The sequence below is a fragment of the Plecotus auritus genome, assembly GCF_963455305.1.
Source record: "Plecotus auritus genome assembly, chromosome: 6".
NCBI lineage: Eukaryota > Metazoa > Chordata > Mammalia > Chiroptera > Vespertilionidae > Plecotus > Plecotus auritus.
This window is the reverse complement of record NC_137773.1, coordinates 78,569,477-78,588,365: the sequence shown is the minus strand read 5'-3', so window position 1 is coordinate 78,588,365 and position 18,889 is coordinate 78,569,477. Positions and strand designations below refer to the sequence as shown.

General features: G+C 46.2%; 2 protein-coding genes across 2 annotated transcripts in view; one reads left to right on the top strand and one right to left on the bottom strand.

Annotated features, from left to right (window-relative positions):
• Positions 1–18,889, bottom strand: part of XKR6 (XK related 6) — a gene marked incomplete at its 5' end in the record, with an annotated part of 236,585 nt that overhangs the window by 122,325 nt on the left and 95,371 nt on the right. The window lies entirely within an intron of this gene.
• Positions 12,966–17,892, top strand: LOC308251283 (protein archease). Its single transcript, XM_080674435.1, has one exon. The coding sequence runs from the start codon at positions 16,046–16,048 to the stop codon at positions 16,565–16,567; it is 522 nt and encodes a 173-aa protein (XP_080530561.1). The 5' UTR covers positions 12,966–16,045; the 3' UTR covers positions 16,568–17,892.

Here is an 18,889-nt window from a genome sequence, read left to right as displayed (position 1 = left end):
ACCTGGGACCTGAGGAGGACCGGGAACTAGGTGTGGAGGGTCAGCCAGCATGTTGCCTGTCCCGCCACCCTTCCCCCTTCTCCACCCTGCCTTCATTCCAACCCACCAGCGAAGGCCCAAGTCCCAGTCTGGTACCGCCTCTAACAAGCCATGTGACCCCATCTCGAACAGGGACCCTGGTAACAAAAGTATCTGTGTTATTAGGGCGCATTAAGGATTAAATGAGGTAATGATGGCACTTAATAAACATAAGCTATGGTATTCTCTCTGTGGGTGATAGGATGGGTCTTAAGCATCTTACAGAATGTCCAGTTTCTCACCCAACTCAGGAATCCCCTTTCAGACAGCCCTGAGTGCAGATGAAAAGGATTAAAATTCATTCAAAAAAAGCATTTTGAAAAATAACATCATCAACATCACAAATCATCAGAGAAATGCTAATTAAAACCACAAGGAGATACCACCTCACACCTCTCAGAATGGCTATCATCAATAAATCAACAAACAAGTGCTGGAGAGGATGTGGAGAAAAGAGAACCCTTGTGCACTGCTGGTGGGAATGTAGACTGGTGCAGCCACTGCAGAAGACAGTATGGAATAACCTCAAAAAAATTAAAAATGGAATTGCCATTTAAGCCAGTGATTCCACTTCTAGGACTATATCTGAAGAAACCCAAAATACTAATTCGAAGGAATATATGCACCTCTATGTTCATTGCAGCATTATTTACAATAGCCAAGATTTGGAAGCAGCCCAAATGCCCATCAGTAGATGAGTGGATAAAAAGCTGTGGTACATTTACCCAATAGAATACTACTCGGTCAAAAAAAAAGAAGGACATCTTACCATTTGCGACAGCATGAATGGATCTGGAGAATATTATGCAAGTGAAATAAGCCAGTCAGAGAAAGACAAGTGTCATATGATTTCACTTATATGTGGAATATAATGAACAAAATAAACTAACAAAGTAGAAACAGATTCATAGATACAGAGAACAGATGACAGCTATCAGAGGGGAGGGGACTTGGGGGGAGGGTGCTGTGTGAAAATGGTGAAGGGATTAAGCAAAAACAGAAAATAAAACTAAAAAATACAGACAATAATATAGTGATTGCCAGAAAGAAAGGGAAGTGGGGGTGGGGGGTAGAATAGGGTAAAAGGGTTATAAATGGTGATGGGAGGAGATTTGACTTTGGGTGGAGAATACACAATACAGTATACAGATGATGTATTTATAGACATGTACACCTAAAACCTATATAATTTTATTAACCAATGTCACTCCAATAAATTCAATAAAATTTTTTAAAGGATACACATAGTATAGCAATATCAAAACATGTAAAAATAAGTGAAGACAAAATTGGGCAGAAAAGCAAGAGAAGCCAAGCCTAGGGTGAGGGTAGCACACAAAATATTCTAAAAATCTATAAACTGGATTAGATTCCACATAGAAGTGAAATCGTATGATACTTGTCTTTCTCCGACTAATATGAAGACGAGATGTGATTACGTACAATATTCTCTGTGTCCATCAAACAAAAACTAGTTTCTCAGGAGAAAATATAACCAAGGATCCTCAAAGAGAAGGCACTATGTTCTTGACAATTATGTCGTTCCATATATAAATTGTATGAACTAACTTTTTAAAAGGCAGAATTTGCCCATTTAATTAAATTTTGCCAGTCTATCCATATTTCTATTTCTACGAATTAACCTGATAAATATAATTCTAAATTCCAAACAACATACAGACACAAAGATATTTATCACAATAGTCAAAAAACTAGAACCAATCTGGATGTATCACAATAAGAGGGTAATCAACTATATCTATGTACTATAGATAATTTTCAGTCAATTAAAAATGCTGCTGTAAAAATAGTTATTATACTTGAAAATGTTCATAAGTCAAAAGGTATACCATAAAAGGTTATATATATTATGATCCCAATTTTGTCTTTATATTATATATGTATATTTAAATCAAAATAATCCTATATAATAAAAGGATAGTATGCAAATAGACCGAACGGCAGAACAACCGAACAACCAATCAAAGCATAATATGCTAATAGTATGCTAAGGCTACTCAACTGCTGCTATGACGTGCACTGACCACCAGGGGGCAGATGCTCCAACCAGTAGGTTAGCTTGCTGCCAGGGTCCGGCCGATCGGGACTGAGCAAGATGGGCCGGACACTCCCTGGAGCCCTCTAGCAGTGCCTCCCCAGCTCGATCGTGCACCAGTGGGGTCCCTCAGCTTGGCCTGTGCCCTCTCGCAATCCGGGATCCCTTGGGGGATGTCAGAGAGCCAGTTTCAGCCCTATCCCGCAGGCCACTCCCCTTGGAAGCGTGCCAGATGCAGGGCTCATGGCTGGCGAGCGCTACTGTAGCAGCGCAAGCCTCTCCCCATTGGGACTATTTGGGTGCAAGCCTGTGGCAGGCACAGTGGAGCCAGGATGAGCGGGAGCAGTAGGTAGGAGCTGCAGGTGGCGTTGGACTGCGGGTTTCAGCCCGATCCCTGCAGGCCACTCAGAGGGACCCCATCTGTGCATGAATTTGTGCACCAGGTTTCCAGTAAATAAATAAAGGATAAATAAAAAATAAAAGGATAAGCCAAAAATTGTATAGTGGTTATTTCTGGGCTATACAAAAACAGGTAAACTTTATTTTCATCTTTGGAATTTTCTGTCTTCATAAAATTCTTTGCAACCAACATGTATTATTTCTGAAATAAATTTAAAAAGTAAATCATTCTGATGTAAGTGTACTCCTGGTGGTCCACCCTGCAGCCACAAGCCCCAGAGTGGGCTCAGTAACAGGTGGAGATATGGGAGAATAACCCCAGGCAAATTCGCCCAAGTGCAGGTCTCAGCAGGGCTGGCTTTCAACCCAAAAGTGGAAGATGCTCACTCAGGCTCTGAGGAGCTTTGGGTTGAGGTGGCTGAGAGCAAGGCTTTGGAGGAACAGCTATGTAGGGAGTTGGGGGTTGCAGAACCTGACAGCCCCCTGCTTTCCCCTCTGCCCCTCCTCCCTGTCTCTACTACACACCAGCCTTAGACAGCGCCTGAGTTGAGACCACCTGCTTTCTCTGTAAGCCTGTGGGGCCTTCATGATGCCAGAACTGGGCATGAGCTGGGGATCACCCCCACATGCTCTCCAAGGGATGTGGTGGAAAGCACTTGTCCTGTATTTTCTGGTGCCCAGGGGCTTGTTTCTACATCGTCATTGGTTTGTTTGTTTGTTTTTTTCCCCAGATACAAAGAGTTGAAGAGGTTACAAAGTAATGACAAGGAGGAGATCATACTTTCTGTCCACAAAGGAACTCACATTCCAGGAGGGGGTGTAGAAAAGGCAGTAACTACCACTATTCATTGCCTGTTTACTCTATGCCACGTGCTAAGTTTGGTGTTTCTGGCAATCCATTCAATAAATACTTATTGCACCATGAACAGGGCCCTGGGGATGGAGCGGAGAACAGGCCTTATAGTGGAGGAGAAGCAATTAAAAGCAATTGCAATGACAGTACATGTGCCATAAGGGAAACACCTCTTTCAATCCCAACACCGACCCTAATAACAACTCTGAATGGTGTACGTGATTATCCCCATTTTGCAGATATGGAAATAAGGACTCAAGGAAGAGAAACAGCTTGTCCCAGATCTTGGACAAGTTGGAAGTGCGGCAGGGCGGGTGCAGAAGGTGCTTGCACTGAGCTTGGGCTTGGAAGCAGGTCTGAAGCCCGCATTCTGGCTGCAAAGGCCCAAGGGAAGGGGGTTGGAAGTGGCCTGGTCTCAGACTGAAACAGTTGGGCTATGGCACCTTGCTCACACTGTGGATGGTGAAAACTTAAAGCCAAGCCATTTGGAGGGTGCCGTTTTAAAAATCCTGAACCAGTAAAAATGTGAACACATACTGAGGTGAGTCACTTTCTCACAATCCCATTGGATAGAAATGCAAGACAATCAGGGCCACCCCAGAGTCTGGGTGGGTGAAGAGAAGCCCACCCCCCTCCACTCTTCCTCAGTGCAAATCCATTCATTCATTCACTCATTCAATACACCCTGAAAGACAGCCCTGCCTGGAGAACTCCAAACCCCAATCCTATCTAGAAGATGGAAACAGAGGGCCCAAGGTTAGGACTGAAAGGGCCCTGTCCAGGGTGCTGTGGGAGCAAAGGAGGGAGGATTAAAAATCCAGTCTCCTCTTGGAGGGAGCAGGCAGCCATGGGCAGGGAGAGTCCATTCAATCTCCTCAGCCCATAGATTGAGCAGGAGGAGGGAGGCTGGGCAGAAGAAGCAGGAAGGCGGGAGGGAGGACAGCTGTCAGTGCCAGAGCAAGGACTTAACCTGAGGCCATTAAAATGAGTCTGAGTTGGTATGTGGGGGTCAAACAAGGACACAGCCAGGATTAGATGTTGCTGCTCTTAGCTCCCTGGCCAGCATCTCCGGGCCATGCTCCGCCCTCTGAAGAGCAGGCAGGAATTGTACCGGGTGAAACCAGGACAGCAGCAGGCGAATGCATCCAGGGGAAAGCAATCTGAAAACACAGAATTTCGTGGGATGGACAGGCTGGGATAACGAGGATGCTGAGAACAACCAGAGCTGACAGCAGACAGCAAGTCAGATCCAATCTGGTAGTGTAGCAGGGCGGGTGCAGAAGGTGCTTGCACTGGGCGGTCCTGCATTCCCAATGTGTCCTGCCCAGGCCCACCTGGAGGGGGCCTACAGCTGGAAAGTCACTCTGTCCATGGCATAGGAGGTGCCTGCCTCTGGATGGGATGTGGGCTTGTCAGAGAGCAACACTGACTCACGTACCCCAAGAAATCTGGAGAGCCGAGGCCAGAGGGTGGGGAGGATCTGCTAGGCTTGTCAGGAGACCAGGGGGTGAGCATGTGATCTGCAAGCCAAATGTTTACCAGAGGAATCAGTGCTACAATGAGGCTGAGGCCTCAATTTGTCTGTTTCTTCACCTACCCCACTCTCCCTCAGCCCCCAGTAAGAACGTATAAATAGATGTGCAGACTTCATGATCTCTGGCTTCAGGGATCAGGAGTCATTCCATCCACATCACCTCTCTTCTCGTGCCTGGGACAGCACAGCACCCAAACACAGTGAGGATGGAGAGACTTCTTAAATGCACACAGGCCAAGGGTTTCTATATAGAACAATTTTGCTGAATCCTTCAAAAGAGCAAAGACTCCCACAGCAATAAACATAATTACCCTCCCATGAGACCTGGTCTTAAAGTTTGAGTTTCACTTATTTTTCTTAAATACTGTGATATGACATCAACAGATATGTATTTACCAAAATGATTTCCTCATTATTCCTGGGCACACAGCTGGACTGCCTTTCCCAGCCTCCTTAGTGATCAGTATGGCCATGTGACCAAGCTCTAGCCAATGAGAAGTGAGAAGAAGTGAACATCCCTTCCAGGCCCACAAGTAACTGTTCACCCTCTTTCTCAATGCACTGGCTAGAGGTGAAGGATCCTAGCACCCCTGGAGATGGAGGATGGAGTAGGCTGGGTTCTTGAATGACCACATGGAAGGCCATCAACCTGTACTCTTATGTGGATAACAAATCCATTTAAGTCCTCTGAAGCCACTGACACTCTGGCATCATCTACTACAGCCTCCAACACTAGCCTGACTAATACTCGCATAGTACATGACAAGACAGGCCAGGTGGACTATACCCAGGTAGGAGTCAAATGTGAATTTGTGGGGAGGAGGCCATGCCAGGGACAGCCACAGACACACTTGGCTCAGTGTAAATTTCTGGAACATTTCCACTGCCACCCGTCGCCGGCTGTAATTTGGACCTGGCCACAGATACTCACTAATCACCTCTCATCAACTCTCCCCCTTAGGGGCTATTCTGCCAGACACTTGAATGTAACCGATGGACCCAATTTTTATTCATTAAGAGATGGAGTAAATACATCTCTTTCTCTTCAAACTTTTTCCTTGAGCTCAAAATTTCCCTTAAAATCTTCTCAACTTGCCATCAGGTCTGACAAAAAGCTTACTGATGCTTTCTCCAACCCACTATTTCACTCAACCTTCTAAAGTTTTCTTTCATATCAATGACTTTCATATCGATGCCTCCATTTATACTGTGTTTTTGGTTATATCTCTTTCACACTTCACTTCCCTATACTGCCTCGTTGAGTCCTCCAGTCTCATTCTTCACTCGGCCCTGTTTCTTATTTCTTTTCCAGTAAATGGTTTCCTTCTTCTTCCCTTCCCAGCACTCCAACCACAAACCCCACTTCTTCTCTGTGACACATCCCCTCCCCATTAATCTTTCAAATAGGGAAGAGAAGTTAAAGCCTCCCTTCCGATTCTTGCTCATCTCTTGCCTTCGTTAAGTTGAGCCATGTGGATAACTAATAAAAAATTAGTTGGCCATTATCATTCTCACTCTCCTACCTCCTGTGGTGGGAGCCCACTGTCTTCTGACCTCATGTGTCCTTACCTCTCACCATGCTAAGGCAAGGGAAAGCCCCACCATCTTTCAGGAAAGAAAGCATAACAACTTATAGAAAAGAAAAGAAATTGCTTAGCCAGAAGGACATTGCAAGAATTGTCATGATTTGTTCCCAACTTTCACCTCTTTAAACATTCCATTTTCTGCCATCTTAAGAAATATGCATCAACTTCTATCAACTCTCCTTAGACATTTCAAATACTCACATACTCCATCCTTTCATTCTTTTTTCCTCCAGGTGTTTATGCTCCCTTCACTTCCCAAAAGAATTGTGGTAAAAATAGAAGGCACATAGAAGGCACAAAAATCCTATATAATAAAGAGCTAATATGCAAATGGTCATCACGCCCTCACACCCTCACACCAGGGCCAGGGGACCTAAGGCTGCACTCCCTGCCCAGGGCCGGGGGACCTGAGGCCACACCCCCTGCCCTGGCGTCGGGGCCGGGGGACCTGAGGCCAGGCCAGGGGACCTGCAGCTGCACACCCCTGCCCTGCAGGGCTTGATGGGGATGGGGCCGGCCAGGTCTGGGTCTGCACAATTTCGAGGTGTGCATGGGTGGGCAGGGACTTGATTCTGGGGACTGCAGTGCACCCCAGATTCTGACAGGAGGGAGATTTTCATATACATTTTACTAATTTTCTTTCATCTCTGACACTTATATTATAGAGGAAGGGCAAATAGCAATATTAAAATATTTCCTCTAATTAATTCCCTTTTGATGTGCACAAATTTCATGCACTGGGCCACTAGTAATAAAATAATTTATAACATGAAAGCATGTGAAGAGATGCATCACATTAAGGAAGAGATGAGATCGATGGATCTGTGTCTCCTAGACTAAGGGTAGTTGCTGCCATTAAGCATAAAACTGAGCCCTGACCTTCAATGCAAGTAGAGTCAAGGGCAATGCAAAAAGAGACCCAGAAGGACTGACAAAGATCTCAATGGTTACCATTAGAAAGCATACTAGTAATGTCTTGGAAATGCTTTTAAAATACTTCTTTACCTTCTGCTTATTTGCTAAAAGGAAATGACATAGCATAAATTTTAAAAAATCGTAAAAATAAAGACAAGAGACATGCTAAATGGGGATATGTGAGTGGAAGGAGGAACCATTATAACTTCCTTTTAAAAGCTAGACTCAAGTGAATGAACACAATTGCGTACAGAACTGAGCTCTGAGCTTCCTAGCACCCATGGCAAAGATGGAAACATGGGAGGCTCACAGACATGAGTTTTTCCTAACTGCAGTTGCAAAGATAATTGCCTCCTAACTATGAACTAAGAGAAGAAGTTGTCTTGTTGGTCTTGTCATTTTCCTTAATCTTTAAAAAAAGAACCTTCCAAGGGTTTTTATCACATAATCCTCAAATCCCTTGGTGTACTCCACTGTCCAATGGCTTTACCATATTACCCAGCTCTCTACCTCCAACATGCCTTTCCTTTATTCTTTGTTTTTCTGTTGTTGTTGTTTAAAATATCTATTTTTATTGATTTCAGAGAGGAAGGGAGAGGGAGAGAGAGATAGAAACATCAATGATGAGAATCATTGATTGGCTGCCTCCTGCATGCCCCACATTGGGAATTGAGCCCACAACCCGGGCATATGTCCAGACCAGGAATCGAACCGTGACCTCCTCTTTATAGGTGGATGCTCAATCACTGAGCCACGCTGGCGGGCACCTTTCCATTATCCTCTGATTCAGTGTTCCCCAGTCTCTTGGGTACCATGACCTTGATATGCACCATACCAGCCATACCACCTGTAGTCTTGTCTACATATTTTTCTTTAACTCTACTAACATTTTTACTTAATAAATTTTATATCATCCCAGGGAATCAAAGCATTGGTGTGCTAGTTGCAGAAAGTTTTCCTTAATACACATTAAATAAATGCCTGTAACTACAAATGCCATTCTTGAGACTTTGTTAGTGCAAAGACTTTGTCAGATGCCACCAGCTCTCCTCTTTGCTTTGTCCCTGGATAGTTTATCAGGGAACCTTTGCTGGAGAATGTTTCTCTCCAGCTCCCACTCAACCCTGCCCTTTTTTTTTTTTTAAATATATTTTATTAACTTTTTTACAGAGAGGAAGAGAGAGGGATAGAGAGTTAGAAACATCGATGAGAGAGACATCGATCAGCTGCCTCCTGCACGCCCCCTACTGGGGATGTGCCCGCAACCCAGGTACATGCCCTTGACCGGAATCGAACCTGGGACCCTTCAGTCCGCAGGCCGATGCTCTATCCACTGAGCCAAACCAGTTAGGGCAACCCTGCCCTTTTTAGTCTCAGAAACCATCATGGCTGACACACATCCTCCTTTGTTCTCTGTGTCTAACTGGAACCTTTTTATTCCTTTCTGGCTTTGGAACAACCTCCTCCCTCAGGTTCCGTGCTTTAAGCACAGTTCAAGTCCCACCTTCGCCATGGAGTCTTTCCTGATATCAACCTTGAACCTGGACTGCCTCCACTGACCTCCCAGAGCACTCATCAGACTCCTACCATATTATTACAGAGCATCTGTGCTAAAATATATAGTAAGCTTTTGTATATATTCCCTAGCAACTAATCATAGTGCAGGTGCCCAATAAACACGGCAACAGGTCAAGGCAGAGCACTAACCTTGGTGGCCAAGAGAACTGGGTTCTTGGATCACTCTTTAAGCTTCAATTCATCCAGTTATAAAATGGCAAAGAAGCAGGCAGAGAGGGTCCTCATACTCTCTGAGGTCTCTGCCATCTTGACCCTCCATGTCTAGCTCCCACTTTCTTAGGTACTGCAATGGAGGACTCTGTGTAGATTTCCCCATTGCACCCTGACTTTGGCTTTTGAAGGGTGACTTGCATTCTCCCAAGGGGGTATCCTACCAGTGTGTTCTTTGGCAGTCAGTAGCTGTTCTTGTCTGTACAATAACTCCCTGCTCCTCATGGCATATCCCAGCATCTTGCACAGCCTCTGTCCCTGATCCCTCTTCTTCTTCTTCCTTTTTAAATATATTTTTATTGATTTCAGAGAGGAAGGGAGAGGGAGAGAGAGATAGAAACATCAAATGATGAGAAAGAATCATTGATTGGCTGCCTCCTGCATGCACCCCACTGGGGATCAAGCCCACAACTTGGGCATATGCTCTGACTGGGAATCAAACCATGACCTCCTGGTTCATAGGTGGATGTTCAACCACTGAGCCACGTTGCCTGGGCTGACCCCCCCCCCTTCTTAAATTGGCCTTAGTATCTGCTTGTTCCACAGAGCATTTTCAGCTCTGCTCAGTTGCTATGCAGCCCACCATTTCTAGGGCATTTTTAGGAATACACTGCAAGTTTTCTCCTGTGTAAACATAGACCATTCTTGTTTTTGCACATAAGCCACAGATGATTGGATTGTATAGTGACAGGAGCATTCCATGCTAGCCACTGTTTTACTCTTACTGGCTCTGTAACTTTGGGAACATGGCTTAACCTTTCTGAGCCCTGGTTTCCACATCTATCCAGTAGAGAAGACACTACCCAGGCTATCGCATAGTCACCAAGCGAGACCATGCCATGCACAGTGTGCTTGTTCGCTCCTCCTCCCCTCTGTTCCTCACTACTTCCTGTGCCCAGCTCAACTCATCTCCACCGTGATTCATTCCACCAGTTAATGAGGCCAGTCCTGTGAAGAGCTTTTCCTCCAGAGCACGTGCAGACCAGAGTTTATACATCACTTTCTCATATACTGCCCTTTGATCCTCACACACACACACACTAAAGAACTGGACGATGGAATATTACTCAGCCGTTAACAAGAAAGAAATCCTGACACATGCTACCACGCAGATGAACCTTGAAGGCATTATGCTCAGTAAAATACGCTAGTCACAAAGGACAAATACTGCATGATTCCATGTATAGAAGGTCTCTAGAGAAGTCAACTTCATAAAGTTGAACGGTGGTTACTGGGGGGCAGGGGGCACAGGGAGTTTCTTAATGGGACAGAGTTTCAGTCTTGCTGGATGAAAAAGCTTGGAGCTCTGCTGCACAACAATGTACATACATGTAACACCACCGAACTGCACATTCAAAAATGGTTGAGATGGTAAATTTTGTGTCATGTGATATACCACAATTAAAATTATTTTAAAAGAGATCCAACTATTACAATTTTTGTAATGAAGTATTATCATCATTGTGGCCATCTGCCAGATGAGAAAGCTGAGGCTCAGAGAGGCTCACCCAGGACATGCACTCAGGTCTTCAAAATCCCAACCACACAACACTCCTCTCCCAATGCACTGGGGGAAACCATAAAAGGCACACCCCACGAAAGGCCATGAGAGCTGTCTCCTCCCCTCTGGCTCTCTCCTCCCCCATGGGTCCAGGAAGGAGCCTCACCCCCTCCCACTACAACACAGAGCCTTGGCTCTGGCCTTGGAGACCCTTCAGGCATTGCAGTCCTTTGTCCCCAAGACCCAGCTCAGCTCTCCTCCACCTGGCTCCTGTCACATCTCTCACCTGCAGTGTCCTCTCGCTCTATGGATGTCCAGCCAGCGCCACCCCCTTACCAGGCCAACCCCAGGCAGGGTGAGTACAGCACTGGCCCACATGTGTCCCACTCCTGGTTTGTGGGCAGATGCTCCTCTTCCTGCTCTGCTCTCCCACCCCCTCTGCTGTGTTCTTTCTATGGGACTCAGTTTGCTGGCACCTCTCAGGGAGCCTCCCTTGGTCCCCCATGTGGAACCAAATTGCCCACCAGAAAGGCAGGAAGATGAGTCTCAATAGCCACATCTCACAATGGGGTCTGCAGGTCCAGAGAGAGCTCTGGGGACTTACCCAAGCTGGGCCCTGCACTGGGGGAGCCAAGAATCAAATCCAGAGTTTCTGTCCCCAGGTCTCATGTTGAGTGGAGAGAGAAGGAAAAGAATTCTATGTTCCCTGCCCCCATTCTCCACCCCCTTTGGCTGTACCCCAGGGACTCTGAGTGGAGGAAAAGTGAGCCAGACCTATCAGGCAACAACAGGAGGGTGTTGGTGTGGGGATGGGAGGATGTGGGTGTTGGTAGTCTCAAGGCAGGATGGCTGTGGCTAGGATATTTAAATTATGTCAGAAGCTGCCTGCTAAAGTTGCCTCTATATGCTAAAGCACATCCAAAATTAGGGTCTCGACTGTATTTTCCTGAGAAGAATAATCATTTATTGGCTTGTAGGATTGATATTCAATACCTTTCCCAGAATCCTACTCCCCAGGGCATTCATGCACACTTGTGCCATCTGAGCATTAGGATTCCCTCCTGATGAGCAATAATTAAGGGCTGTGATGAACTCTGAGGGCTGTTAAACAAATGTGCTTCACAAATGCTGGCTGGGAGTCAACTATGTGGCAGGTACTGTACTGGGTCTAAGGAGGCCAGAAGGAGAATCAGAGACGCACCTGCCCGCTAAGACCTCATGGAGGGACATGAACGACTGTCATAATATGCAGAGAGTCAGGTGTGCCCTTCTGCTCCCCAAACTTAGATGCTCGGTAATAACATTCCTGTTCATCTGAAACAGCCCAGATTTAGTCTTTCGTTCTAACATATGCACCAGTCGATACTGAAGATGAATTAAGCTGATGAAAATCAATCCCAAACCCAGTTTTTCTTTCCAGACCAAAACTTTTCATCAATAATAGAGAATTAAAAGATGCCACTAACTTCTGATACCTGCATTGCACACAGTTCAATCACAGGTTGTGAAAATAGATTAAGAAGTAGAAACCTTGCCAAGAAGCTGTTATGCAGGCCTTTGGCAGACAGAGAGGGGCCAGTGTGGATCGAGGAATTTCAGGGTGAAAGGCCCCGAGGTAGACTCTCCCATCTGGGTGGCCACCAGTGAGCAGTTCCCCAGCTGGTGACCCGGGCTCTCTGGCCCGTTCACTAGGCCAGAAGTCCAGACAGTGGGTTCCAGAATGCCTCTAGGAAATAAGCCAGACAAACTGAAAACACCCAGTGGTCTGTTTGGCTGGTTTGAAGAAGAGAATTGAGAAAAAAGCATTGAAGCAGATTTGGGTGACATCATGGGAATTTTAGACTTTTAGTTGCCGAGGCATTTGAGCAGGAAGATAAGACTCAAAAGAAGCAGGTTTGCCTATTTCTGGGACAATGGAGATGGGGAGCCGGATGTTTTCTCAAATGTCCTACCTCGGAGGTTCATGGACATTGCAACAGATCTGCTCCGAATCGCCTCCGGCAGCAACAAGAGAGGAGCCAGGCACATGGAGCTACGGTTGGCAGCTCTGCTTGACTCATCCCTCTGCCTCCCCTGCCCTTTCTCCCACCTTGGGGCTCCCAACCTCAGCCCCACCCACAGGGGCCCGGGGCCCACTGTCAGGTACAGCATCTGATGACATGGCAGCAAGATCCACTCAGCGGCACTGCTCTGCCCTGCTCTGAGCGGACACAGGCTTCTGGCCTCATGATTCATTCATTTTTTTTTTTCATTTATTCAATCAATCATTTCCTGGGCCTGGCTAGGTACCAGGCACTATGCCAGATGTTGGGGGTGGAGAAAGAAATGCAGGTCTATACTCTGGAGCATGTAGTCTAGGAGGGGAGCCTTCATTCCATCAGGAAACATTCTCTGAGCCCTTGCTATGTGCCAGAGCTATGCTGAGCACTGGGGCACCGCTGCCCCACAAAGCTCACCGTCCAGTATGAGCGATGAACAAAGATGGCAAAGTTGTATGTGCTACACTGGGGGTGGGAAGGGTGCTGCCTCAGGGCCCTGGCCAACAAGGGAAAATTGCCAAGTAGTGGCTGTGCACCAGGCCCCAGTGAATGAAGTTCTCACCACTGGAGCATCTGTAGGCAGCAGTCTTCTGGGAGCAGGCTGAGAATAAACAGCGCTGAGACCAGGGGGAGGGAGGAAGGGTGACAGAGCACTGGGAAAACACACTAAAGGTTCAGCGGAAACCACAGTAGTGTTCCCACAGGACGGTGGGCCAGCCTGGCCTCGGAGCAGAGCCTGGGGACAAGAGAGGTTCCAAATGGTTCACAGGACGAGAGGCCCGTGGCACCTTCCTGGGAAGCTGAGGCCTTGGGCAAGGCAGGGAAGGGTTGAGGGGGGGCGGCTGCAGAAGGGGCCATTTCAGTGCTGCTGCAGCCCTGCAGGCACTCCCACAAAGTGGCCCCTCACATCTGGAGGAAGGAGCGTGGGAACCCTAATAAGACTTGCGTTCGGGGGGAAAAAATGGTGGGTCCGTTCACCAGCCGTGGGTCTCTGGTTTAGAAATTTGAGCCAAGTTCTGTCCCCAAGCTTCATCCTATTGGGGAAGTAAACAGAGACTGGACATAGACCATGAACTTGGGCTTGAATCTGCCCTCCAAGCCACCCCTTCATTAGGGTCTGGGTCAGTTTCCTCTCTGCCAAATGAAGTCCCTCCCAGGGTTGGGATTAGGAAAATATTCCAAGCCTGTTTCCTCTTGGTGAAAGCTGACCCTTCCCTGTCAGGCTGATGATGGGGGAGGACTATAAAGACCACCTCCCACCCCATCAGGTAGTCCTTTACACTTCACAAGTCATTCCACACATTCGCAACTTTATCCTTGAAACCAACCTGAGAGGCAGACAGGCTGGTATCCCTGTTCCCAGCACATCGATTAAACGAGGTGACTTGATCTCCAAGAGATACTTGTACACCCATGTTCATAGCAGCACCATTCACAACAGTCAAAAGGTGGAAGCAACCCAAGTGTCCATGGTGAGTGGATGGATAAACCAATGTGGTGTATACAGACAAGAGAATATTATTCAGTCTTCAGAAGGAAGGAAATTCTGACATGAGCTACAATGCAGATGAACTGAAGTGAAGTAAGCCAGTCACAAAAGCGTTAATACTGTATGATTCCCCTTACATGAAGCACCTAGAGGCCTCGGATTCGTAGACACAGAAAAGAGAATGGTGGTCGCCCGGGGCTGGGGACAGAACACGGGGAGTTGCTGTTCAGCGGGTGTGGAGTTTCTGTTCTGCAAGATGAAAGCGTTCTGGAGAGGGATGGTGATGATGGTTGCGCAACGTGAATCTGCTTAAATTTTGTTATATGTATTCTACCACAGTTAAACATTTTTTTTTTAATTTTTTTGTAGAAAGTAACTTGAACCCAGGTGTCCTGGCTATCAGGTCACTGGCCTGACCTCTACAGCAGCAGCTACATGTGATGTCTCCATGGGACGCTGGAAAGGGCACACGGGCTGGAGTGACAGCAGCAGCTGGGCGAGGGTCACACTAGCCATGTGGCCTTGCCTCCTTCACCTCCCTGAGATTCAATTTTCTAACCTATCAATTGAAGCTAGAACACAATCATGACAGGAAAGGGCCCCAAGCACAAAGCAGGCACCCGATGAAAGCCGGGGCGGGTACGAAGGAAGGGTCAGCTAGTCCAGCCCGGACCTGGGGCTCAGCCAGCACAGGTGTTCCTGCCCTAAGTGGATGTGCAGAAGAGTGTCCACTCACCAACTGCAACCATGACTCCCAAGCCCCTGGGACGAGGAAGTCCAGTCCTTTACAAGTAATAGTCTGACTCACTGTTCCTTCAAAGAGTGGAGAGCTGCGTCCAGCTGCCCAGAAGCCCAGGCAGTGGCTGGAGGACAGACTCGGGATCCGACGGGCCTCAGCGTGGCCTCTTCTCACTGTGTGACCCTGGGCATGTCGCTTCATTTCTTCAAGCACCACCTGGAAAGCATGGGGAATAACGGCCCCTCCTCAGGGTGGCTGCGAGGGGTTGGGTGGGGTCCTGGATTTTGAGGGCCTGTACCTAGGGGGTCTCAAGAAGGCTCTCCCTGGTGTCTCCCTTTTAGGAAGCACCTCGGAGAGCCTCCTGGAGGGTTCTGGGGGTTGCCCAGGGCCTACAGCTGTGGCAAGAAGGGTGTTAGGGGCCGGATGCTCATTCTCACACACTGCTGACCACATCCCCGAGCTGGGGACAGGAAGGGTCCTGCCCACAAGTGATCTTCCCTCATACTAGGTGGGCAGAAGGAGCACATAGCTGTTAAGGGTGTGTTATGGACTGAATTGTGTTCTATTGAAGACGTAACTCCTAATGTGAGTACTTGGAGACAGGGCCTTTAAAGAGGGAATTAATTCAGGTGGAAAGGGTGGGGCCCTAATCCAATATTACTAGAGTCCTTACAAGAAGAGGAAGAGACACCAGGTCTGTGTGCACAGAGCAAAGGTCACATGAGGACACAGCGAGAAGATGGCCATCTGCAAGCCAAGGAAAGACCTCGGGAGAAACCAAACCTATTCCCACCTTAATCTTGAACTTCCAGCCTCCAGAACTGTGAGAAAACAAATTTGTTGTTTTAGCCGTTTGGTCTGTGCTACTTTACTATAGCAGCACCAGCAGATGAAGACAGGACACCATTAGCCCCATGTCAGTCCTCTGTTCAAAATCCATGAGTCTCTGCTCCTTCCCCCCTCACTGCATCCACCACCCTGGCCTTCTTTGTATCCCCGCCCAGACCAGGCCTGCTCCCAGCTTAGCAAACCCTGCCTAGAAAAGCATCCTCGAAAGGCGGAAGTGGAATGTCCAAGGCTGCAGTCATGGCGCAGGAAGAGGAAGATATTCGGGACTACAATTTGAATGAGAAGCAGAAGGCAACCAAGGCCAAGTATCCTCCAGTCAGTCGGAAGTACGAGTATTTGGACCATACAGCAGATGTCCAGTTACATGCATGGGGAGATACTCTGGAGGAAGCTTTCGAGCAATGTGCAATGGCCATGTTTGGTTACATGACAGATATTGACACAGTGGAGCCCCTCCAAGCAATAGAAGTAGAAACACAAGGAGATGATTTGCAGTCTCTTCTTTTTCACTTTTTGGATGAGTGGCTTTATAAGTTCAGTGCTGATGAATTCTTCATACCCCGGGAAGTGAAAGTACTTAGTCTTGATCAAGTAAATTTCAAATTACGGTCAATTGGGTGGGGAGAAGAATTCTCATTGTCCAAGCATCCTCAGGGAACTGAAGTCAAGGCAATAACATATTCAGCCATGCAGGTCTATACTGAAGAGAAACCAGAAGTGTTTGTGATCATTGACATTTAAGACAAAGAAAAAACTCCTATGAAGAACTTTTTTTCTCATCCTTTTGAGAAGATACCATAATATAAATTCTACAGTCTCTGACAATTTATGATGGTTTGGGTTTGCAGAACAGAAATTTTTGACTTAAAGTGTGACTTTCCCACAAATGGAAAATCAAGGCATAGTCTTGGTCTGTACTAACTAGATATTCAAATGTTAAAGAATTCTTCAGGTGGCAAGTATGGTTCCTTATTTATTAATTCCTTCTGTAGCAGGAGGTGCCTCACATCCTTCCAATGGAATGCCAGCCCTCCAGCCTGGTCCCAAAAGGGATCAGTGATGTAAACATCAGCCTGAGAGACTCAACCCTCCACCCTCTTATCGAATCCACTTTGGGATAAAAAATGATAACTTTACAATCAAGATTTTGCTTTCCTTCCAAATTGGTTAAAACATATATTTTCTATATGTATATTAAGAGGTTGTATTTTAGATTGCTGTAGGACAGATCCATCCTGTATTCCAGTTGGATATCTTATAAGAAATAATTATAATTGAACAATTGGGAGACTTCTCTAGAAAGAGCCCTGATTTTCTATCTCACTTTTTTTTTAAACACTGATATACTGACATTTTCTTGTTTTTCCACAAAAAAACTTTAATGCCCTTAAAAATGGACCCTTTTATCATGTAACTTTATATTAAAGCCAGTATATTTATACAGTTAGAGAAGAATGGGAGAATTTTTAATATTTTTTTTTAATTATTTAAGCTCTTCATTTCTGAGAAGACAGGAGGCCGGAAAAACAACTTTAAAATTATCTGAACTTTTGTCCGGCCAAGGTGGTTCAGTGGTTGAGTATCAGCCTATGAACCAGGAGGTCACAGTTCGATACCAGTGAGGGCACATGCCCGGGTTGCCTGCTAAGTCCCAGTAGGGGGTGTGCAGGAGGCAGCCAATCAGTGATTCTCATCAATGTTTCTATCTACTTCTCCCTCTCCCTCTCTGAAATCAATAAAAGTATATTTAAAATGTAAAATAAAATTATCTGAACTTCTCAAAGTAGATAACTTCTAAAAAAAAAAAAAAAAGAAAAGAAAGAAAGAAAAGCATCCTCTATGAGAAAAATAATGCCGGCCACAAATGCAAGCCATGGATGTAAGTGCCCTTTCACATACATAATTCAAATTTACATTTCACATGTATAAATTTAACTTTCCAGTAGCCACATTAAAAAAAAGTTTTTAAGAAGGTGAAATTAATTTTAATATTATACCTTAACCCAATATATCCAAATATTATCACTTCTACATGTAACCAATATAAAATATTCATGAGATATTTTACATTCTTTTCTTTCATTCTAAGTCTTTGAAATCTGGTGTGTATTTTACTCTGACAGCACATCTCAATGGGGACCGGCAACATTTCAAGGGCTCAACAGTTGTACCCGGCCAGTGGCTACCACGTTGGGAAGCACAGGTCTGAAGTGTTCTTCCTCCAGGTATCAACGTGGCTGACTCCATTACCAAACTCAGTGTCACCTTCTTGCGAGGCCCAAGCTGACCACTCTGTTGAATAAACGCCCTCTCTCTTAGGCCATTTGGACAGCTATAACAAAATACCATAGACTAGGTAGCTCATAAACAGCAGACATTTATTCCCTCAGTTCTGGAGGCTGGAAGTCCAAGATCAAGGCACCTTCACAAAGAAGAAACCCTTCAACCTCTCGGAGGAGCCCCACTGTCTTCCCAGCTCCAGAAGGAATCTGGGCATGGATTCTGGTCCCCATGGCAACCACTGCAGTCAGTTGCTGCTAAAATTAAAGGAGGGGGAAACCCTCGCACGCTTAGCCTTTTCTGCTGCTCAGAATCAGGACCCCAGGGGACTTGGAGGAGAGAAGTTGAACGTGGAAGCCCTCTTCCAGCGTTCAACTGCACTGGTCGCCAAGCTGGGCCTTTTTGAAGGGAGGTAGGGGTGGTGCAGGGCTAGAGAAGGAGATTGCAGGTGGGCAGGTGTGAGCAGCACACTTACCCTCAGATGGAGGGGGCCTCACCATTGACCTTGACCTTGACCCCACATCACTCCAGACAACTGTGTTGTTAAAGGTCTCTGGGGAGACATATTCTGCAACCTCTCTTGGTACCTTACTCTAGAGTTTATTGAGTCTCACTGAGTCTACTGGGAAGACAGACCTATTTTTAAAATTTCATTTGGAAGGATAAAGTAGGGGAAGGAATTCCAAAGGGAAAAGAGAACTGACACTTATTGAATTTCTTACTATTCGCCCTGAGACTTTATTGGCATCGTCAACTTTAATGGGCACTTTGAGACTGTGGATT

What these genes read in the sequence shown, in the direction of transcription:
- LOC308251283 (XM_080674435.1), top strand. Translation starts at nt 16,046, where the DNA reads ATGTCCAAGGCTGCAGTCATGGCGCAGGAAGAGGAAGATATTCGGGAC.